Genomic DNA, 23,168 nt, shown 5'->3' on the forward strand with positions numbered 1-23,168 from the left:
AATTTACAAAAAAAACAACAACAAAATCCAAACCTAAAACACCTGAAACAGGGATTCATTCCAATCAAGCCTCCTTTCAATTTACTTTATCAAAAAGTAACTGAATTGGTAGGTACTTCACAATGGCTCTCCAAACACTATAGATGCTAAACATCAAATATTTATTGGACTTTATGTCTTGGACTTTAGGAGATATAATTTGCCTGTAGCTATAGTGAAGTGCCTGTCTTATTCCCTCCAACAGGTCTTCAAGTCCATCACATTCCTTTTATGCCCCAACTCCCAGTCACATCCTTAACTCTCCTCTGCCAATGGATAAGAGATATTGCTCTCGCTAGAATCAGGTGGCAGAATACAGGGTTGTAAAGCTCAGAGCTTCCAAGCGCAGTCATGCACATCTGAGAGGATTTCTGGTAGCCCACAATAAATCTAGTTAGTCCAAGGAGACTAAATTTATGAATGAGTCTGCTCAGTAATAGAGTCATGTTCAAGAATGACTCCTGACGACTTAATAGTGGAATAGTCAATGGAAAGGACAGAACTTTGGAGATGAAGCAACTTCTTTCATTCTGAAGGTCATCCAATGCGTAAGCAATGTCTATAGGTGCTACTGTGTGAAACTAAAAGGTTTGAGCTATAGACAAGTGATATGGGGGAAAGAAAGGACCAGGAAGAGAGAAAGAAAGGCAATGTGAAATGGTGACACAGAAATAAAAATAATTAAGACTAGATAGGAAAGAAAGAAATTTGTACAGTAGGAAGCTCTAATCCATCTCTCATTCTCTTCTGTAATCAATGTCTGCGGTGTTTCTAAAAAATGCCATGGCTATTCCTGCCTTTCAAGCTTTGCTCACTCAAGTCCCTCTGCTTGAAATTCTATCCCCCACCTATTCTTTGTCTAAGTTTGACCATTTCACGAAGGCCCACCTGAAATTTCAGTTCCACCATGTACTGGGCAGGTTCAGTGCAGAAAATAGCAACTATTTTAGGTATTTCAGGCAGGGAGGACTTTGATACAAGGAATTTCATGCTTATAAAATAATTGGAAGAACTTTAGTGAGGCTTCGAGGAATGAGTCCCTGAACAATGCAAAGCCACCACTGTAACTATTTCAGTGCCTGTGTCTGCACCAGGAAGTCAGGATAAAAAAGCTTTAGGAATAACTGCTTCTCAACACCTAGCAGGAAGAATAACAGACACTGGACTGCTCCATAAATGCTTCCCTTGATGACTGCTTCCCTTACAGCCTGACTTCCTTACAAGGCATACATACTCTCAGCATACCAACACTGTCTTGTGAGATCACTCTTCAAGTAGAGGCCCATGTTCCTCATCTTCAGTGTAAGGCCCTTGTAGCTAAAATCATGGTGTATATCTCTAGTCTCTTCCTCTTCTGATCAAATCAAACTCAATTCCTTTGGTTAGTTGCTCAAAGTATTACTAAATTGCTAATTATAAACAGATAATGCCTTTGCAGGCCACACCTCTCCAGTTTAGTGTAAAGGAGCGTTAAGTCCAAGACTTCTGAGGTAATCCTGATTCTCAGCTTTCTATCTTGTTGTGGGATGAAAGATTTAAAAACTACTTTGGAACTTTAAGCTTATAATTAGCATGTAATTGAGATTTCTTTTTTCCTTTGCAGATAGAAAGGGGAAGGATGAAATGACCCGGGGAATAGATGAAAACATTTCTCTTACTTCTGAAATCACTCTCAAACTTGACCAAAGCTTTGTACTTTGGTCCTTGTATTTCTTTGGAGGCAATTCCCCCTCCTGTTTCTACATGTCTAGTAACTAGACTATCTTTTTAAGGATGTCTGTATAGCAAGTGACCTTGGAAGCTAAAGATAATATTTCCCTTCAGGTCAGAGGATAGATTTGACTTGCTAACCAGAATAATAAAAATAATGTCTCACTTGGGGACAAAGGTTGGATTTGTTTGTCTGAAACCCTGATGTAAGATTGGGGGTTTTCTACGCTCATGTTTCCTCAGGTGTGACAGAGACCCACTGTCTGTGCAGCATCTACCTGGACCTGTCTCCACATCACCCCTGCAGGTCTTGGGGCCAAGGAGAACCAATGCAAACATAAAGCTCACGCTGCCAACTGTACTGTGAGTAATAGACTATATAAATAAATTTGGTCCTGTGGTCTTTTTACCAGCTGAACCTCTGTGGCAAACCAACCTAACAGCTTCAATAACTTAACTGCTTGACAGTACTGTCTTTTGGGTGAGTGCTCATCAACTATTTGACAATTGAGTAAATGAGTGAATGAAATCCGGCTGCAGCATGGTGAATGGTTTGAAGAAGACAAAGACTTGAATCAGGAAGATTGATAGGCTATTTCAGTTGTTTAGACAATAGATTATGGCAGACTGGATTACAATGATGGAATAACAGATGGAAAAATGAGCCAAAGCGTGGGAGACGTCAAATGCATATAGACACCGCAAAAATACTCAGCTGACCCCTGAATTGCAAAGGCATGAGGAGACACCAAGAAGTCTGCAGAAACCAAAAAATGGAAGGTTGGAAAAGTTGTCAGAGATTTCAGCTACCACCCAATGCAGAGAAGATAGAACTTGGAGTTGAGTCCCACCTAGTTAAGCCTGGTATACCTCTCAGGATTTTCACTGAAATCTCAGAAGAGCCAGGCCTTAAAAGTGGAGACTTTTTGTTTTTTTTCTTGTAGAGAATGGACAGGTCTAAGAGATTCAACTAAAGACTATGGGAAAAACTGAAATACTAAACAGGTTCAGTGAGAATAGCCAGTTTTAACTGCCTGAGAAAAACAAAAACAAAAAAAATCAACACTCTTTAGGGGGATGATAAAAGAATGAAGAGTCACAGAATTATCTTCCAAAATTCTGAGTATATAATAAAAATTACTGTACATGCAAAGAAACAGAAAAATAGGACTGAGTGTTAAGAAAAAAAAATAATTAATATAAACAGACCTCAAGATGACCTGGATGTTGAAATTAGCACACAAGGACTTTAGAGTAGTTATAACAGTTGAACAGAAAAGATGGTCATCATGGTCACACAGATGAGGAAATCTCAGCAAATAAAATGAAACTATAAAAAAAACAAACTGAAATTCTAAACTGAAAAGTACACTATCTGAAATGTACAAATCACTGGACTTTTTACATTTGATTTTACTGCTGAAAACAAAACCTAAAGAAAGAAACCAGTAAACAACAGCCATTACACACATGGAAATAATAGGAATGATGGTGGATCAGAAACAATGGAGGCCAAAAGACAATGGAATGACATATCTGACTTAAGTTTTATGAGAAATAGTACAATACTCCAATGTGATAAGTAAAAGGTATACATTGTCAATCCTAAAGCAACTCCTTAAAAATAATACTTAGGCATAGCTAAAAATCCAATAGAGGAACTAAGATAAAATATAAAAAAATATTTGATTAATCCAAAAAAGAGCAAGAAAACAGGTAGAGAGGAACAAAAACAGATGGTTCAAACAGAAAAAATAAATAAACAAAATTGAAGACTGAAAGGCAACCATATCAACAATTCATTAAATGTAAATGGACTAACAATTCCAACTAAAATGCAGATATTGTCACATTAGAAAAAAACGAAAAACAAAAAAAACTTCATGCTGTCTACAAGAGATGCATTTTAAATATAAAGACACAGATAAGTTGAAAGGAATAGCATGGAAAAAATGTATGCCTGAAACAGTAATCATAAGAAAGTTGGAGTGACTACATTAATATCAGATAAAGTAGACAATAAAATATTTACATAGTTTCAAAGTACCTCCCCACAAAATATTTATAATTACAAAGAAGAAAGAGTACCAACAGAGTGGAGAAAAGCAAGCACTACTTTAATCAAGTGAGCAAGTTAACATCAGAAATGGGGAAAATCAAAATTGTGTGACACCTGATAAGATCCAATGAGAAGGACACAGCATCACTTCTATGATATCTCTGCCAATAGGAATACCATAAATTTAATTATGTGAACATATGTCACAAACCTAAATTGAGGGGCATTATATAAAATATCTAGTCTGTAATCTTCAAATGTGTCAGCACCGTGAAAGTTGAGGAAACACTAGAACTTTTTCCAGATTGAGGGAGACTAAAGAGACTTAGAAACTAAATGCAAGGTGTGATTCTGAACTTAATCTTTAAGGATATTACTGGGATAATAATGGAGTCTGAGGATGAGATGAGATGGTAGTTCTGTATCAATGCTCACTATCTGATTTTGATGGTGATACTGTGGTAATGTTGAGGAATGTCCTTATTTCTAGAAAATGGCACACTAAAACATTTGGAAGTGATGAGGCATCAAGTCAGCAATTCACTCACACTGTTCAGGAAAAATAAAGTTTGTTGTACTGTACTTGCAATTTTTCTGTAAGCGGGACATGTTTTGAAAATAATTTTTTCATTGAAGTCAATATGTACATAACAGATTTGAACACGACTATCAACCACATCTGCCTAACTGATATCATATAGATCACTACACCAAACAACTACAGTATAAACGTGGATTTGTACCATGCGGGTGTTTTGCACACCTGGGCTTGAAGATAGCATTTAAAGTTAGATAGCTTTATTATCTAAAGGGCTATCTAACCAAATAAAAAAGGGAACGTGTTAGCTGAGTCGACTTCAGGATCTGTTCCTTTGTATAAAAGAGCTTTCACATGCCTTCCTCCTCAATTCTGAAAACACATGGTTCCTTATTCCCTTCACCATGAATAAGGCCAACATTTGACAGCTTCACAAGGCTGACAAGGTTACCCAACAGCCCACCCTCCCTATTCGCAATCCAATTAGACCTCTAATCCTCTAGATGAAAGGCCCAACTGCTCACGTTCCTCATGACAACGACAGCTATTGATTATTTGTCACTGCAGCTAACACCTTCCCTGTCGAGGCTGCTCTGACAGAAGCAAACCTACCAAATTAGACAGCACTTTATCTGCCCTGAAGGCCAAATGGCACAACAAGTAAAGGCTAATAAATGGTATAAAAATGAACAAATCATAACATTATGACAGGTTGATCGTTGCCAGCCGCCCCCCAGCTCAAGTTTGATGTTCGGTTAGACTGGCTCCTTCTCTTGCCCCTCTGCTCCAGCTCCAACTTTGACTGAATTAAAGGCCAGAACAATTAAGGCATTTGACCAGCAAAGATAAGCCAATTGAAGTATCACCAAGGGACATAAATGTCAATAACTGGCTGCCATTTGTCAATACAAACATTCTGGAGATGCAAATGCTCAGGCCCCGGCCCTCCACTAGGCTGCACTAGCTCACTTTCCCAGGAGGGTCAGCGCCAATGGACAGTCTGTGGCTATTTCACCCGAAGGAAGAAAAGGAAAAGAAATATGCAGTCTCAAGAGAGGAAGTATTCTATGAAGAACAAGCAGGAGTCATTGGGGTGAGGGCAGAGGGTTGCATCAGAAAAAGACAGATAGCAAAGCAGAGCTATTCTTCCTTTTAAAAAAATATTCTATTAGACGACTGGAATATCATCATACATTGTTCAGTCAAGAATACATGCATAATGAAAAAATGCTGGACCTCCCGGGAAAATTAATAAAGCTGTAACGTTAGAAGTATACTCATTCATTCAACAAATATTGTTTGACCACCAACCAGGCACTGTTCTAGGCAATAGGGAGAAAGTAGTGAAAAAAACAGGCAAAAAAAACCTCTGACATTCTGGTGGGGTGAAAGACATTAAACAAGGTAAATAAGTTAAAATATATATATAGTATTTTAGATAGTAAAGGAAAAGGAAATAAAGCAGAGTAGGGGGACTGAAATGTGAGAAGTGAGGGGTATTAGATAGTATAGCCAGGAAAGGCTTTTGAGTAAAGAACTGATGACAGTGAGAGAGTTAAACACAGAGATGCCCTTTGGAATGGCCTTCCTAGCAGGGGGAAGAGCAAACTGCAAAAACTTTGAGGCAAGAGCATTCTTCGCTTCTAGGAGTAACGAACTGCACTGAGGCCAGAGCCACTTATGCAGAGAAAACAAGGGGAAGGTTAGAAATAAGATATCATATACATAACAGGGGACTCAAAACATATAGGGTATTATAAGTAATAGGAATTCCTTGGGCTTTTACTCTGAGATGGAAAACCCTTGGAGGGTCTGGAGCAGAGGAGTGACATGATTTGACCTGAGGTTTAAAGGATCATTCTGGCTGATGTGAGAGGCATAGACTGCAGGGGACAAGAGCAGAAGTCAGAACGCCAGTTAGGAGGCCCCTACAAAAATCCAAACAAGGCTCCCACATTAATCCAATCCAAGACGCTGGTCCTTATGACCAGGGTGGTGACAAAGGGGCATTGACAAGTGGTTGACTTGTAAATAAATTTCAGAATGTAGGGCTGACAAGATTTGCTGATGGACATCAGTCTTACACAAGAAAACAGAATCTTGCATAAAAATGGGCACTCAAGACCTATTAGTTGAATTGAATTCCCTGGCTGGAGTTCTGTGAAAAATGCCATGCTTTGAAGCAAGGGAGCTGTGTCAAGCCAAATTTTTAGAAGACAAATCTAAGCAAAGACTTTGGAGTCATATCTATGTTTGAATCCTGGGCTCTGCCACTTCATGAAAAATGACTCAAGCTCTCTGAGTTCCCATTTCTTCATCTACACAATGTGATATTCTATCACTCTCAGCTGGGTGAGAAAAAGGAGTAGAGATGTAAGATAGAAAAGGTTAAGTTAAAAATAAACACCATAGTCCTGAATTAGAATAGGAAGTGACAAAATCATATTTTTACGACAAAAATATTTCCAAGCAGTGTCTGCTGTAAGGCTTAGAAACAATCACCAACCCGGTAACAATGAACACCACCTAGAGTCTAGATTGTGGTCTCCAAATTCTTTTTTTGACCATAAGGAATCATAGTTCTTAAGAGAAATGGCTGATTCCAGATCTGGAACAAAAAATATAAATGAACCAAGAATATCTGGTCATAGCAGATAGCAAGGAAGTTATCAAACAATAAGATCATGTCAAAATTACCCATAAAACACCCTGAAGGACCTCTCACAACCAAAGATGGAGAAATTTGAATATCAGTTAGTTAAGGATAATAATGTTATTGGATTCATACCGTAACTATGTTAAAATGATAAACAATCCTATGCCTTGTACATTATGATATTAAAAAGGAAAAAAACATTAAGTGGTCATGATGGGAGGACACAGGAAATCAACTCATTATTTTGAAAACTGGTAAAGAGAAAGAATCAAGGATTTATTCCTCCTTTTCTATATAAACTGTACCATTGAGCAATCTAATAATAGATAAGGGGAAGTTTCTCTTCAATGAATTATTCCAGCTCATAATTATAGAAGGGATGGTGGAATTAGAATATCACCATTTTTCAACTCCCAATAAGCAACTGGCTTTAGGCACTGAACATCAGTAACTGCTAATGGCACAAACATAGAAACAATGAAGCATCATGTGTCTCCTGATGAGAAATGTATCATAATAATAAAGTAGTTTAGCTAAAAAAAGTTGAACCTGAATCAGATCAAGCCTATACAGCCAATAACTAATTTACAGAGAATACAGAAGACAGACAAGTTAACTATACCCAGAGAGAATCAATGCAGGCTAGACTGAGACAATCAGTTTAGAATTAGACATCAAGTTAGGGTAGGAGTTAAGCCACTATTACAAAAAAATTGTAAGACAAAGAAAGAAAGAAAGAGAGATGGAGGAGAAATCTATAGATTAAAAAAGACTTGAAAGCCATAAACCAATCACAATATATAGTCCTTATTTGGATCCTGATTCAAAGAAATGTAAATAAACAAATAAAAACAGTTGTTAGACAACTCAGAATTTGAACATTGATGAACTATTTTATGATACTATGATTTTAAATAATTCTTGTTAAATTTTTAGTATTACCATGGTTATACTTAAAAAGATTCATTTTCTTTTAGAAATAAATGTTCATATAATGATATAATATCTGGGATTTGCTTCAACATGGGAAGGGGAGAAGTTCTCTGTAATAAAACATTTAAAAAGATAATGAGGCTTTAGAAAAAACCTTAGTGTCAAATTCATTGACGCCTCCTCTCATTTCCATGGTCCATCAGTATGTTCAAAACGTATTTAAAACTGAACCACGTCTTATCACCTCCAACCACTGCCACTCTGGTCCAAGCCAACGTCATCTCCCAGCTTCCTAATTAGTCTCCCTTTATCTGCCCTCATCCTTTTGACAGTCTACCCTCAGCACAGCAGTTAGAATGAGTCTTTCAAAATATGTTAGATCATATTTTCTGTACTCAAATACTTCAATAACCTTCCTCTCTCACGCAGAGTAAAAACAGAATCCTTAAATATCCTACAGGCCCTACGTGATCTCTGACCTCATCCTCACTCCACTAGAGCCACAGTGGCCTCCTTGCTGACTGTTCCTTGTAAATACCACGCATGCTCCCATCTCAGGGTCTTTGAACTTGGATTCTCTCTCCCTGAAAGGTTTTTTCTCTCATCACCTTTAGATCGCTTAAATGTTACATGTTCGCTTAGTGTTACATTCATAAGCAAGGTTTATTCTGATCACCCTATTTATATTTGCAACCCCTAGGCTCCTTGCTCTAGATCTGCTTTATTTTTTTTTCCATAGGAGGTATCCCCATCTGAAATAACACTGTAGGTATTTTATAACTCTCATTCACTGATTTATTTTCCACCAACGAAATGTAAGTTTCTTGAAGACAGAGATTTGTTTTGCTTTGTTCACTGCTATATCCTAAACATGTAGGACAGTACCTTATGACTAGTAAGTGCTCAATAAATAACTATCTGTGGACTAAATGAATCCTTTGCTTTTCAGACCAGTGCTCTTTACCTATACTTCTCCAAACTGTGGGTTGAAGGGTGGAGCAACATGCTAGATGATGCCTATGTTTGTTACATACAAAACTAAGCAATTTGGTAATTCCCTTATTTGGGAGCATTCAGGAGGACATATCCACATTTGCTAAAAAACAGGAGGGGGGACATCAAAGTCGGGTAGGTGTTAAGCCACGCCCATTGTAAGCAGAGTTGGTATGGCTGGCGTTTTTTGTAGCCTAGAGCGGAAGGGCAAGGAATTCCACAAAGATGGCCTATGTTCATTGCTTTATATAGCAGTTAGTGTCCCAAGGAACTGTGGCGACACCAGAATGCCTGCCTAACATCTATGCCCATCTTCCAGCATAACAGAACCCTGATTTTTGTTGGTCCTCCTCTAAGTGCTTATGTCCCCCAGAGCTTGGACCCGCAACAAATCCATACAGTGACTTTGACTGATATAAACCATCATGGTGGTTTCATTTTCCTTGCCAAGAGAGTGGATTAGGTGTGGGAGTCAAAGAGATAGAAGGAAAGTCTGCCGCAGGGCTCTGGGCAAGATTTTCTAGCCATTCAAAAGGTGAACAAGATAAGGATGTTCAATTTTTCTGATTCTAGATATTGTGGTCTGCATGCTGTCCTTCCCCCACCTTTGGAACGTACGTTGACCCTAATTAAGGAAAATTTTGGGTCTAGCTCATTGGTGAGATCAGTGAGTCAAGCCAGCATGGATGCCTTAATGTTATGATCTAGATCATGTAACCGCGTTTTCTATCTTGCTCCTGTAATCTAGTCCCAATCTTATAACTCAAGGTCTAGCAAATTGATGCCTATATATCCATCCATCCATCCATTCAACAGTATTATGGTCTTAGGCACTGGGAATCCAATTATGCTTTTTATATACTAACTTAAAAACCTGCCTACTGGGGGCCAGCCCGGTGGCTCAGGTGGTTGAAGCTCCATGCTCCTAACTCCGAAGGCTGCTGGTTCGATTCCCATATGGGCCATGTGGGGTCTCAACCACAAGGTTGCCGGTTCAACTCCTCGAGTCCCACAAGGGGTGGCGGGCAGCGCCCCATGCAACTAAGATTGAACACGGCACCTTGAGCTGAGCTGCTGCTGACTGAGCTCCCAGATGGCTCAGTTGGTTGGAGTGCACCCTCTCAACCACAAGGTTGCCGGTTCGACTCCCACAAGGGATGGTGGGCAGTGCCCCCTGCAACTAAGATTGAACATGGCACCTTGAGCTGAGCTGCCTCCCGGATAGCTCAGTTGGTTGGAGCGCACCTTCTCAACCACAAGGTTGCCAGTTTGACTCCCACAAGGGATGGAGGGCTGTGCCCCCTGAAACTAGCAACGGCAACTTGACCTGGAGCTGAGCTGCGCCCTCCACAACTAAGATTGAAAGGACAACAACTTGACTTGGAAAAAAAGAAGTCCTGGAAGTACACACTGTTCCCCAATAAAGTCCTGTAAAAAATAAAAAAATAAAAAACCCTGCCAACTATCCAAATTTTTCCAAGTCTTGTCTTTTGTGAGTTCTTCTAGGGAATGCTATGTTGTCATGCTTCACTTGCTCTTTCAATTTTGTGGCTGAGTTCTCGGTGACAGATGACTCACTTTCCTCATCTCTACAACTCAGCATGTTTTGGACTCCAGGATCCCTTTAGCTTCACTTGCTGGGATATCACCCACTATTTCTGGTTGGACTTGCCATCATTTTCTGCCCATGCCAATGTTGTAACTTCAGTCCCAGCACTCCAAGTCTAGCCTGTTCACTGTCAACTGAATTATAAGTCCTACATAATATTCCACACTTTTTATTCACTCCAGGATATTGTTTTAAAATATTACATAAAAATATTTCTCATCACTTTTTACAGCTACATAGCATTCCATTGTGTGGAATACTCTTATTCAGTCAATCGCCTAACAAAACATTCCCTTTATGCTTTTTCTTTTACAAATAATGCTTCAATTAAATAGCCTCGTACATATATCATTTCTTATTTTTACCAGTGTATGTTTGGGAGAGGAAATGTTGAGTCAAAGGTAAATGCATAGGCTAGCTAATTTTGCAGGATATCATTAAGTTTCCCTCCATAGGGGTGGTAACTACTTTTCATTCCGTCCAGCTATAGTTCTGCCATCAGAGCACACTGCCAAACTTTTAGACTTTTGTCAGCCTGACACATAAAAAACATGTTATCTCATTGTAATTTTAACTTGCATTTCTCTTACAATGAACAACGTGAGCATATTTTCACGCATTTAAGGGCCACTTGCATTTCCTTTTCTGTGAACTATCTATTTATATCTCTTGCTCATTTTTTAAATAGAGTCATTTGTCTTTTTCTTCTCCATTTTATTTTTAGGGATAGTAATCCTTTGTTGATGATATAACTTGTACATAAATATTGATTCTCAGTTTGTCTTCTTTTTCTTTGTTTATGATGTTTTCTGAGAGGGGAAAGTCATTCTTATTTCTATGTAGCCATACTTATTAATATTTTTCCTATAGCATCTATGTTTTGATTCACAGATAAAAGGTTTTCCCTATTCCTAGATAATGTACACGAAGATTAAACCTTCATGGTATATTTAACATTTGATAATATGTATGCACATTACCATTCAATTAAATAACAGTTTAAAGCATGCACCTGTGTGCACATGGACACAAACACACACAGATTATACTAGTTTACACTCTGCACAACACTAAAATGACCAGTTGCATACATGGTTAGACGTCTACAGGAATAACTTCAAAGTATAGTCTGATATTTTAGCTCAAATTCCTAACAAATGGTTTGCAAAGAGTCAGTCTGATGAAGCACAAAGAGATAGAAAGGATTTGAATAAAAAATTTAAAAGGATATAAACCATATCTTCTGAAATCTAACATTATTTGAGATAAACTTAGTATACTCAATACATTTCTCGAAAATGACTAGTTTTATTGGCGAAATGTTAACTTCAGAATCTGAAGGACTTTAAATATTTAGACACAGATTGAATTTAATACTTCAAGACATATTGTACAATGCCTGACACATATTAAATACTAAAAATTTATTTGTTGAATAAATGAATTACATACTCATCAGAGCTGAAAGGGCGAACAAGTAGACTCTGACAGGTCATACAAAATTTTTCAAGAAGCCTAGTTACCACTGATGACATTGTATAGACAAGAACAAGGAAAGAATAAAACAGTGTTTTAAATTGGTGAAGCTAATTTTAGAAGTAGTATTGCACTGATTAAACTTTCTGCAGGCAGGATCTATTTTGATATCAAAGATTAGGATGAGAATTCTGGTGACTCATATGTGAGAGAGATGACAACTATACTGAATGACAAACTCAAGAATCAGGAGGACCGTGACAGGTTGCATGATGAACCCAATTCAATTCACCAAGCATTCACCTAGTATTTGTTAACTACTAGGCCCTGCAAACAAAAAAGATGACCATGATACTCTTCCTGATATGAAGATGCCCACTGTCTGTGGGGAAATCAAATGTGTAAACAAATTAATATTTTTCAGTGTGACAGGCGATATAACAGTGGCACACAGGTACTGGAGGGCAAAGGAGGGAATGGTAAACTCTACCCAAGTAAGTCTGGGAAGTTCAAAAAAATGATTAAATATGGATGCAATAAGATGCTACACTTGGGTCCAGAACCACAACAACATAAAAACAGGATTAATTTAAGCAGTAATAAGTATAAAGCAGACTTGGAGATTTTATTTGAAAAAACCTTAAACATGAAACAACTGTATTTAGTTCCCAAAAGGTTAATGTACATCAGACCGGCACTGCATTCTGTTCCAGGAGTCTTATTTCAGGGGAATTTAGGTAATTGTGTGCAAATATGGTAAAAGGGATTAGGATGGGGAAGAGTCTTGAAAGTACATTATATGAAGAAGGAATGAAGGAACAGATAAGAGTAAACCTGAAGAAAAATTTCTTCACTTGGCCAGAACAATTATTTTATCAAGACGTATGTCAGATCATGTCCCTCCTTTCCTCAAAACCCTCCGATGCCTCCTTGTCCCATTCAGAGTAAAACATATTCCTGATGATGGCCAAAACGCCCTGCAGGATCTAGCCACCATGTCTTTCATCGCCTACTGCTCTCCCCTGGCTCACTCATTCTAAGCACATTGGCCTTCTTGAAATTCCTCAAACATTCCGGTCGTGCTCCCATTTTAAGGTGTTCTGACTGTTCCTTCTGCCTGAAACGAAAGCAAGTTCTCCCCTCAGCCGTTCACATGGCTAACTTCCGCATCTCCTTCAAGTCTTGTTTCAAATGTCCACATCTCAATGAAGATGATTTTGGCTGCCTTATTTAAATTCACAGGCCACTGCTCTCCCCAGTCGCCTCCTCCCTGGCTTTCTTGATTCTCCCTTACTTTGGCATTTTCGTTATTTTTTTGTTATCGTATTAGTAAATGATTATTTGGCCTTTGTAAAAGCTTAACAGTCAAAGGAGGTGTAAAAAGCCCTAGGACTGGTCATAGGGAAAATGTGCCCAGGCACTGACAAAATCCAGCCTCAAAATAATAGGCCCTCCGATTCTCTCTCTCTCTGTTTTGAACAGTAAAATATGAGTAGGAAAAAAAAAAAGACGAGGAAATTATATAAACAAATATGGTCCTATGACATAAGTAGGTAATTAGAAAATTAACGCTCAAGTTTTCTTTGGAATTGATGTTGAAGGGGTTCAGAACAGGCCTCCCCAAGATGTCCCATTTTGGCATGTGAATGATTTTGAGCTGAAGGCAATGGAGACCTTGGGGGCTCATGAGAAACTTTTACCTCTCCCTTAAAGAATTTAAATTTGGGGTCTTGCCCATAATAAGAGTTATTACCAGAAATAACTTTTCATGATTTATCTATGTGGCAGGGCAAACTTCTAATTACTGAACATCTGCTCTTCTTACAGTCCTGCAAGTGACTTTCTCCCCTCTGCAGCCCCAAGGTGCCTTACCTCATACTTAGCTCAGATTGTCATATAGACCTTACTTTAACTTTCTGTCTCTGAATCTCTCACGTATGTGGGGTCTCTGACTCTCTCATGTATGCGAGGTTCCCATATAAACAAATTATGTATGTAATTAAATTTGGTTACTTTCTCTTGTGAATTTTTCTCAAGTAGATTTAATTATTTGACCAGGCAGAAGAACCTAGAAGGGTAGAGAAAAATTTGTTCCTCCTCCACAATGTTATATACAAAATTAATTTTTTAAAGTTTAAATGAAAGTAAATAGATCTGAAGTTTCTTTTTATCAGCTGAAAAAATATTCACTGGCCTTCTGCCCAGAGTTTAAAAGAAATCAGCATGAGTCTAATGAAAAACAAGCTGCAGGTCTCAGGGAAATTCAATATATAATCTTTCTTTTCCTTTTAGTTTTTGATTGGTTTCCATGGGAATCTAGGCTTGTGGGGATCTCTAATCTATTCATGGAAAGCAGATGCTTGTATTTTCATAACTTCGTAAAAGTGGGGGTCAGTGAAGAGATAAAGATGATTAGGAAATGAATATGGTTGTAGGAAATATGATCATATTCAAAACAAAATTCTTCAAGCCACAGAGATTTTAAAATCTGCAAGTTGCTCTATTTTATTTGAGAGGTATTGTGTCATAAAGAAAAAACACTGGACCTAAAAGCAGAAGCTCTTGGTTCAAATTCTGAATCTGGCCCACGAGAAAGAAACCCTTAAGTACTTCTTTGGGGGTTTGACTGGGAAACTGGATTTGGGAATTACTCTAAGATAGAAAAACCAGAGACTGAGAGAGCAAGCTGCAGAAGCGCATGTAAGTTGTCTTTCAGTGAAGCTTTATCGGGAGCACTGAGCTGAGAATCAGCAAAACAAAATAATTTCTGATTCTACAAGTGACAAAGTGGCTTTGAAGAATTCAAACTCAGTTCACTCATATAGAAAATAGGTAATATTCAACTATTCTAACTGCTATGAAGCTACTATGAAACTAAATGAAATATTTTTTCCTTATTAGAGCTATGTTAGAAAAATCCAAAATAGTGATTTCAATCAAGATTTGTTGGCATGTTGTTCCTCGTGACTGTAAATTTCATCCATGCAAGTAAAAGTACATTAAGTATAATCAAAATATTAAAGGCAGACAGGTTTTTACTCCAATTCTCAGATTTGTTTAAAAACAGACTAACTCCAGTTTTGGCTGGAACACTCATTTAAATGTAAGATCCTAAATATTTGAAATCAGTTTCTAAACTGGGAAACCAGAGGACAGGTTTAGAGGTAGTTTCTAAATACTCAGAAGAGGACAAACTTGATGCTACTTGCAATGTAAAAGTTAGAATGCAATGAAGCAAAGATTCTTTAGATTAGGACTTGGCCTACCTGGAAAAGGCAGCCGAGGTAGGGCTGAAGTCAAATGGGGTGAACTGTAACTAACATTGCCCATCTAAGTCCAGAGATTTCTTGAGAGAGCATTAAGATTCCAGAACATAAGGGTTTCTTTCATACACTCAGACCTTCATACGTTTCTAAGTAATGGCATTGCAAATGTCTTCTGGTGCTTTCTTTTAGAAGCACACCAACAGCTAAAACCTTATTTGCTTACTCTTCAGATACCCACTGGCTACACAGTTTGTGGTCAAGTGTGTACTTATTAAATTGTTTTTAAATGCACTGAGTGAATACAGCCACAGAGAAGCCTAGAAGTACCCACTAAACAACTCCAGGTGATTTTGACTCCTGTTCAAATTTGAGAACCACTGGGTTAGAGTATAGATACATGATTGCATACAGTTCCTGAGGCTAAGGCTGGGGAAATGCAACCTAAGTGCTTAAAAGCCTAGGCCAGGAACCATTCTTGATTCCATTCTCCCTTATCCTCCTACAAATCATAGTCACTGATTTCTGAAAATTTCACCATTTTTATATTTGTATTGGTGTAACATATACAATTAGAGAGTATAAATCTCAAGTGTAAAGACTGATAAAATTTTAGGTAACCAACACACAGATCAAGATATGGAACATTTCCCGTACCCCTGAAAGCTTCCTCAGGCCTTTTCAGTCAAAGCCTATCCCTTGGCTAATCACAAATCTGATTTGAATCACCATATAGTGTTATCTGTTCTTGAAATTCATATGTATTGGCATATGAGTCTGACTTCTTCCACTCAACATGATGTCTATGAAATTCATTCATGTGGTTGAATGTATCTGCAGTTCATTTTTTATTATTATGTAGTATTCCACTGTAGGAATATACCACAATTTATTTACCCATTGTCTGTTGATAAGCATTTGGGTTGCCTGTGCTATTAAGAATGTTTGCTATTATAAATAAAGCTATCATATACATACGTGTCTTTTGTTGGAAAGAAGCACTTATTTCTCTTAGATATTATTGAGGTTGGGGTGTGAACTGCAATGATGTTGGGGGTGTGTGTGTGTGTGTGTGTTTAGCTTTAGTTGAAATAGTCAGTTTTCGAGAGGGAATGCACCAACTTACATTCTCACCAAAAATAGTTGACAGTTCCAGTTGTTCCATATCTTTACCATCAATTGATACTGCCAGACTTTTTCATTTTAGATATTCTAATACAAATAGTTGTGTGGTGGTATCTCACTATGATTTTAAATTTGTATTTCCCTAATTAATAATGATGAGCACCTTTTCATGTGTATTTTGAACATTTGGATACAATCTTTGTGAACAAGGGCTGCATAGTTTCAACATGAATAAATCTCAAAAACATGATATTAAGTCAAATATGTACATATTTACATATATAAAATGTTATTTTACACACTTAAAATCTTGTAGCGGTGCCAAAAAATGCATACACATGACTTGTATTCATCTCTTGTTATCAGCATATCTTGAGTATTACAATTTTAATACAGTTTTTTCCTTTCTTAAAATGTGTATACATTTTTTTGGCACCCTCTGTGTGTGTGTGTGTGTGTGTGTGTGTGTGTGTGTGTGTGTGTGTGGTAGAAAAATATGCATGGGAATTGAAACCATAAACATTAAGATAGATTGAGGAGGCAGAAAAAGAGGGGAATGGGACTTTGGAATATAAATAAAAAACTTCAAGCTTGTTTTATTTCATTAAAAAAATCAGAAGCAAATTCTTAAAATCCAGTTTTATCGCTTCTGAATATTAGGTACACAGTGTTTTAATACTACTTTCAATTCTTATCTATATGTTTAAAATAATTAGTTCAAAAAACAAGACAAAAAACATTCTGGTATATGCAAAGGCATAGAAAACGATGAATAATGTATTAAGAAAATTGAAAGGAGAATTGACTCAATCTCCTCATCCAATGATGAATTGGACTAAGAAGATCCTCAAGGACCTTTCTATCTCTGACATCTACTGATTCCCAAAGAGCAATTTCATGTTTACACTTGTATTGCAGTATGATTAATAGCAATAACATTGATAACTTACACTCTTTTCTTTGTTTTTGTTTCATTTGATAACTTCCACTCTTGGAGAGTATATTTCCCTAACAAGCAAAATGCTTTATAGCTAAGGGTTCATCTTTTCTACACAGCAAATAGGGGAAAGTATTATCCCATTTTATAGATGAAGAAATTGAGGCATACAAGAGTGATATCTGTTGAGAAATTAAGCTTACGGAGTCTTGTAAAATCCTACTTACCAAATTATAATGAGGTGAGTGGGTAATGAAAAGTACAACTATTAATTTAAACTTCAACAATTTTGAAGACCATACCATTCATAACAAATTCATCTGATGTTCACATTTATTGACTGAGTGGTTCATTCCTTCATTCATGTATTAACAACTGAATCCCAATTAAATGGCAGGAGCCGTGCTAAGACTGGAACTATAAAATCAATAAGACATGGCCTCTGCCCTCAAATAGCATTAGAAGGGGTGAAATACAGGTAAGTGATTAGCAGTGGTAGGTAAGGAGTTATGGTAGAGGTGTACATGTACTGAGAGGGAATACAGGAACATGGAGTTGAAGGGGCCTGGGGAGCGTGGATTGCTTGGTGTGTATGTGTGCAAGTGTGAGTGTGTGTACAATAAGGAAACCTAATACTGTCACCTGGTATTAAGTTTCCTTGAGAGGTTTCAAAGGTTTTCTACGCTTCTTCATTTTTGGTAAATCATTCACATAGAAACATATTTTAACATATTTTGAAAACTGAAAATTAACATTCAGTTTTCATTGATGAATAGAGAATTCTGGTTTTGATTTAAACCAGAAAAAAACAAAAACTTAACCTGAAGTTTCTTTAATTTTTGCATTGAGCATGATCTAATTTTTCAAAGAGGGTAGTCTTAATCTTTTTGAAGCCAAATTAATAACCTCCTGGAAGATTAAAAATGCATAACTATGAACACTCAGTAAGATTGCTAAAGCTTTTGTATCTTTATTAACAAATAAATGTATCTGTGGAAGTCAGAGAAATAGTAGTTTCCCTTGAGCAAAACAATTCTAACAATTAGATATCTTTTGTAAGAACCCAGGAAAGGTATGACTGATTGCTTTCTTGGATTAAACTGAGGGTACTAAATGAAAAACAAATTAGGTACAGATGTTCAGTAGATTGAGATTAATTTTATTCTCATGGGTAACATTTCCTTAGCTGCTTGGTCTAACAGCAATTTGTTTCCAGAGAAGTGAATATGTGTCAAAAAACTAAGCCAATCACCAGAGTAGAATAAGATTTTTCCCATATATGTATTTTGAAAGTGGATAAATGTTTCTAATAAACAAAATGTCTAACATTTGTATTAATAATGACTTTCTATACACGTAGCATACCATGCATTCATTCATTCAACCAAGACATGTCAGACACTGTGTTATATTCTGGGGGATTCAAAATAAATAAAACAAGGTTCTTGCCTGGAGCTCCAATCTCGCGTGAAAGAGACAGGTGAGCAATGATTACAATACAAGATAATGGGCTCTAATAGAGACATGAACAAAATGTTATGGGGAACATGAGTTTTCCTATTAACCATCTTCAAGAAAGATAACATAGTATATAGTTCACTATCACACAAAAAAGCAAAAACATAGCAAATAACATATGAGAATGACTGATCTTCAGGTCAATAATAATCACTATTTACATGTCATGGCTGTTAATATAAAACACTTAGGTATTGTAAGGCACATAGACCAGCTTTAATCATCACTTGATATCTTTATCCATGATCTTTGTAAACAGCTTAAGAGCAGGAATCATGTCTTTCACCTTTGTATTCCAAGGTCTGGCACAGGACCTGTTTTAACATATGTTGAATGAATGCATGCATGCAATATATGTGAATATTGATGATTACATAAATAGCACACTTCTGCATTCACACATAATGGAATAGGAAATACCTGAACAGAATATTTGACATCTGATATATCAGAGGTTCACTAAACAAAGGAACTGAAGGTTAATAGGGATTGGTACTGACGGTACTTATTTATAGCAGACACATGTGATTCATTTTTCATGTTTTTTTCTAGGTATATAGTCATGACTACATAGTAGACATTTGGCAACTACTGTTTGAATGAATAGTTCTACCTCCACAATATATCTCTTGGATCCAACTCCTCCTGTCTACTGGTCTGAACTATAATATGTTTCTATGTACCTCCATTCTCTTTCTCTTCCAAAGTAGCTTTAGTTGCCATATTAGTCTGCCTAAAGTACTTGATCCTGTAACTTTCATTTTCATATTTCCTAAGTGTTTCCCTAGTAGTCAGGACCTTTCATTTAAAAAAATATAATTAATCTTGGACAGACAAGGACCAAAATACCAAATGAAACCTCAGCTAATTTTATTTAAAAGAAATATATAGAGAGAGGGTGCCAAAAAATATATACACATTTTAAGAAAGGAAAGAATTATTAAAATTGCAATACGCAATATATACCGATAACAAAAGATGAATACTAATCATGTGTATACATTTTTTTGGCACCCCTGGTATAATTTTAAAAAATAGGATAGGAATTGCACAGTATAAAACCCTGGCATTGGCCCACATCGGATAGTAAATGGCTAAAAATTAATGAGCTAGGTTGTTCTGAGAAAATTAATTATTCATATGTTTTCAAGTGAGAATGGATCCCGACACAAAAAAATCTAGTTGTTATATATTAAATGACTTAAACAGAAGAGATAATATAGGATAATTTTAAAACTATTTCTGTTTAGGTCTTTAGAGTCCCAGCAATTGTTTATTGCTGGGTTTCTGAGAGCCTTGCCCTATAAAAGCACAGTTTAGGAATTTGCTAATGATTTGTGAGGAATTTGTACCCAAGTTTTTGGGTTCCTTCTCTGTAGCCCCCTTCTCTCCAGGATTTTGCCCTGCAAGTCCCAGGCACTGCTAACTCCAAACTCCATCCAGGTTTCTCAGCCTAAGATTCCTGCTTCCTGCTAGGGTCTTATTCTTTTGGATTCCAATTTGGAAAATGCCTTAAACGAAAAAGGCCAGACGAATGTGGGGCTTCCCTTCTCTGAATGATCGTAGTTTCTTAGATACTGCCTGTGCTGATTGTTCTCAGTGTCTTCAAACAATGTGCTGTATATATTTTGTTCAGTTTTTGGAGATGTTTTTGGCAGATGGGTTATTCCAGGGGTGTCCAAACTTTTTTCAACGGTTTTCACCGAGGGCCATATGCGGTAAAATACACAAACAGCCGGGCCACTCACTTGAGGTGAAGTACGTATTGGTTCACCTGGTTTATTTAAGTAAACGAAATATATTTTTGGAATTTGCTGCGGGCCAATTAACAATGGATTGTGGACCGCAGTTGGCCCACGGGCCGCAGTTTGGACACCCCTGGGTTATTCTAAAATACGTAGTTATGGCCAGAATTTATGCCTAGTTATGAAAGTCTATTATGGATTGCTCATTTTTATGATTTCTTCTTTTATATCCTTAAACATTCCATCAATGGTTATTTATATTGTGTTTTCAATGATGCCAATATCTGATGTTTTTGATGGAATAAATCTACTTATTGTTTTTGTTCTCATTTGTGGTAGATTGCTTCCTCATGTATTTCACTGTGAGATCTTGTTTGATCTATTTTAATATGAGGGAATCCTAGAAGTTTAAGGTGAAGATGTTTTCTCTAAAAAGCATTTGTGATTGTACTGTCTGATCAGAGGCAGGGTGTGCTACACACCTGGGACATATCATCTCCAAGTATTCTTTGAAAATTATTTCTAGATCCTTCACCGTCTTGTTCCTGCCTGATCTATACTATCCTGGCTTCTTAATAAGGGTGCTTTTGTATGAAGCACAAAATCAAACACAATACCCAGGTTTGATAGGGACAGAGCACTAAAGAATTATTACCATCCTTGTTCTGGAAATTCTACTAATGCTAGTATAGCCTAAAGATATATTACTCATTTTCAATTATACCTCTACAAAACTGTCATACTGTTGATCACCAATTTAAATCCTCATTTTCCCTTCACATGATCCACTGATATTAACTTAGGTTCCTCCAACTTAACATTTTTGAAGTTGAGTTTTAAACTCAAATGAATCACAATAAAAAAATCTAACTATCAAATTCTTAATATTGAGGCTATTTCAAATATGAAATGTTTACTTTTTTATGATAGCAAGTTAAATGGAGTTACCCCTCCCGAGTGAATAATTTTAATAGCTGACAAGTCTAGGTGAAAGGTTATAGATATCCGAGAAGCAGTTAAAAGTGAGATTCAAAATGAGGGAGAGTTTAAAAAAATTACTATAATGAAATGCAAATTCAAGAGCAGTAGCTTTGGAACTAACCTGACAGATGCGACTGATAGGAGCATATAGCTAGCACATTCAGTAATATATCTTAATGTCAGTCTTTTTTTATGTACTCAACTAATGAACAGGTATTTTTCTAACCCCTCAATTAATATGCTTTATCTGGTTCACATTTTTAAGTGGGAAATAACACTAATAGTTTCTGCTGGATCTAACTAATTTCCATTGCCTTTTATTAAAAAAATATACGTCTAAAATAACAAAAAGGAAAATACCAGGCAATAACAATATATTTTATACACAGAAATTTTATGCGGGAAAATAGTTTTCAGGGAAATAAGTCTTTAAGTAAATTTAGTAAAGCTTCCCATTTCATTTTTTTGATATGTTTAATTTTAAAAATCTGAGCTCTTGACAATGCCTTTAAAAACTTGAAATCATAAAAAGCTGAAAATATATTCAGAAAATAAATTTATTTTATGCCCCCAATACCACTTATTTTAAGAGATTACAGATTTTTCTTGTAAAAGTAATACTAATTAAAGGAAAAATTTTAAACAGTGAAAAAGTATAAAAATTCATATATATTCCCAATGTTTAAACCCACTACTACTGACATCTTAGTGGGGTTTGTTTGGGTTCTTTTTTCTTTTGTCTTTACTTTTCCCCCATGCATAAATTGATTTGTAACATAGTTTAATCGTACTGTACATATAATTTTGATTCCTTTTTCCCGACTTAATCTTAGATCATAAAGTAAATTCTATTGTTCGAAGAACTTGGATAAGTGACAGTAGTCACTGATGATTGTGGTTTACTATCTTATCTGCAGCTTAAAGACTGTTTTTACAGAAAACATATGAAACTAAGAGTCATGTACATGTGATTTTTCTATCATCTGTCCATTGTACAGTTCCATTAAGCAATTGATAAGTAGCACACAAAAGGTTTATACTTCAAACTAATTTTAAATCTCACCTTTTGAGCTGCAAGATGGAGGGCTGTTCTCTGGCTATGGTCAGTTTTATTCACATCTGCTCCTGCCTTCAGGAGAGTATCTGCACAATCCAGTCTGTCAGCCAACACACAATACATAAGTGGTGTTCTCCCAAACTGATCTTCTTTGTCTTTAAGGGCAGAGTTTCCTGTGAGTATAAAAAATAGTGATATTTGATCATTGTAATTACTACTATGACTAGGAACTACGTTTACTGTTTGTTATCAAGCACTAAATGCTAAATGCATTAAATACATTATCTCATTTTGCTTACCCTATGAGATAGCTATTACCACCCGTATAATACAGGAAACTGAGACTCAGAGACGTTAAGTAACTTTTGTATATTATACTGAAAGTAGGTGGTACAGCTAAAATTCAAAATGATTGTTGACTCTTGGTCATATTCTTAACTACTATGTTATGCTAAATTAACATTTCGAGATAACGAAGCTACTCATTTTCCTCCCTCACTCCTTTCTTTTGTCAACAAATACTTAGGGA

The 23,168-nt window shown here is 36.5% G+C and overlaps 1 protein-coding gene across 2 annotated transcripts in view; it reads right to left on the reverse strand.

Annotated features, from left to right (window-relative positions):
• Positions 1-23,168, reverse strand: part of INVS (inversin) — a 117,364-nt gene that overhangs the window by 79,093 nt on the left and 15,103 nt on the right. For both annotated transcript variants that reach the window (XM_019729227.3, XM_019729229.3), the window contains exon 3: positions 22,646-22,812. In XM_019729227.3, coding sequence (XP_019584786.3) covers positions 22,646-22,812 — 167 coding nt within the window. The remainder of the gene's footprint in view (positions 1-22,645; positions 22,813-23,168) is intronic.

Source organism: Rhinolophus sinicus, chromosome 16 (assembly GCF_057876585.1).
Source record: "Rhinolophus sinicus isolate RSI-liver-muscle chromosome 16, RSI-T2T, whole genome shotgun sequence".
In the NCBI taxonomy this organism is placed as follows: Eukaryota; Metazoa; Chordata; class Mammalia; order Chiroptera; family Rhinolophidae; genus Rhinolophus; species Rhinolophus sinicus.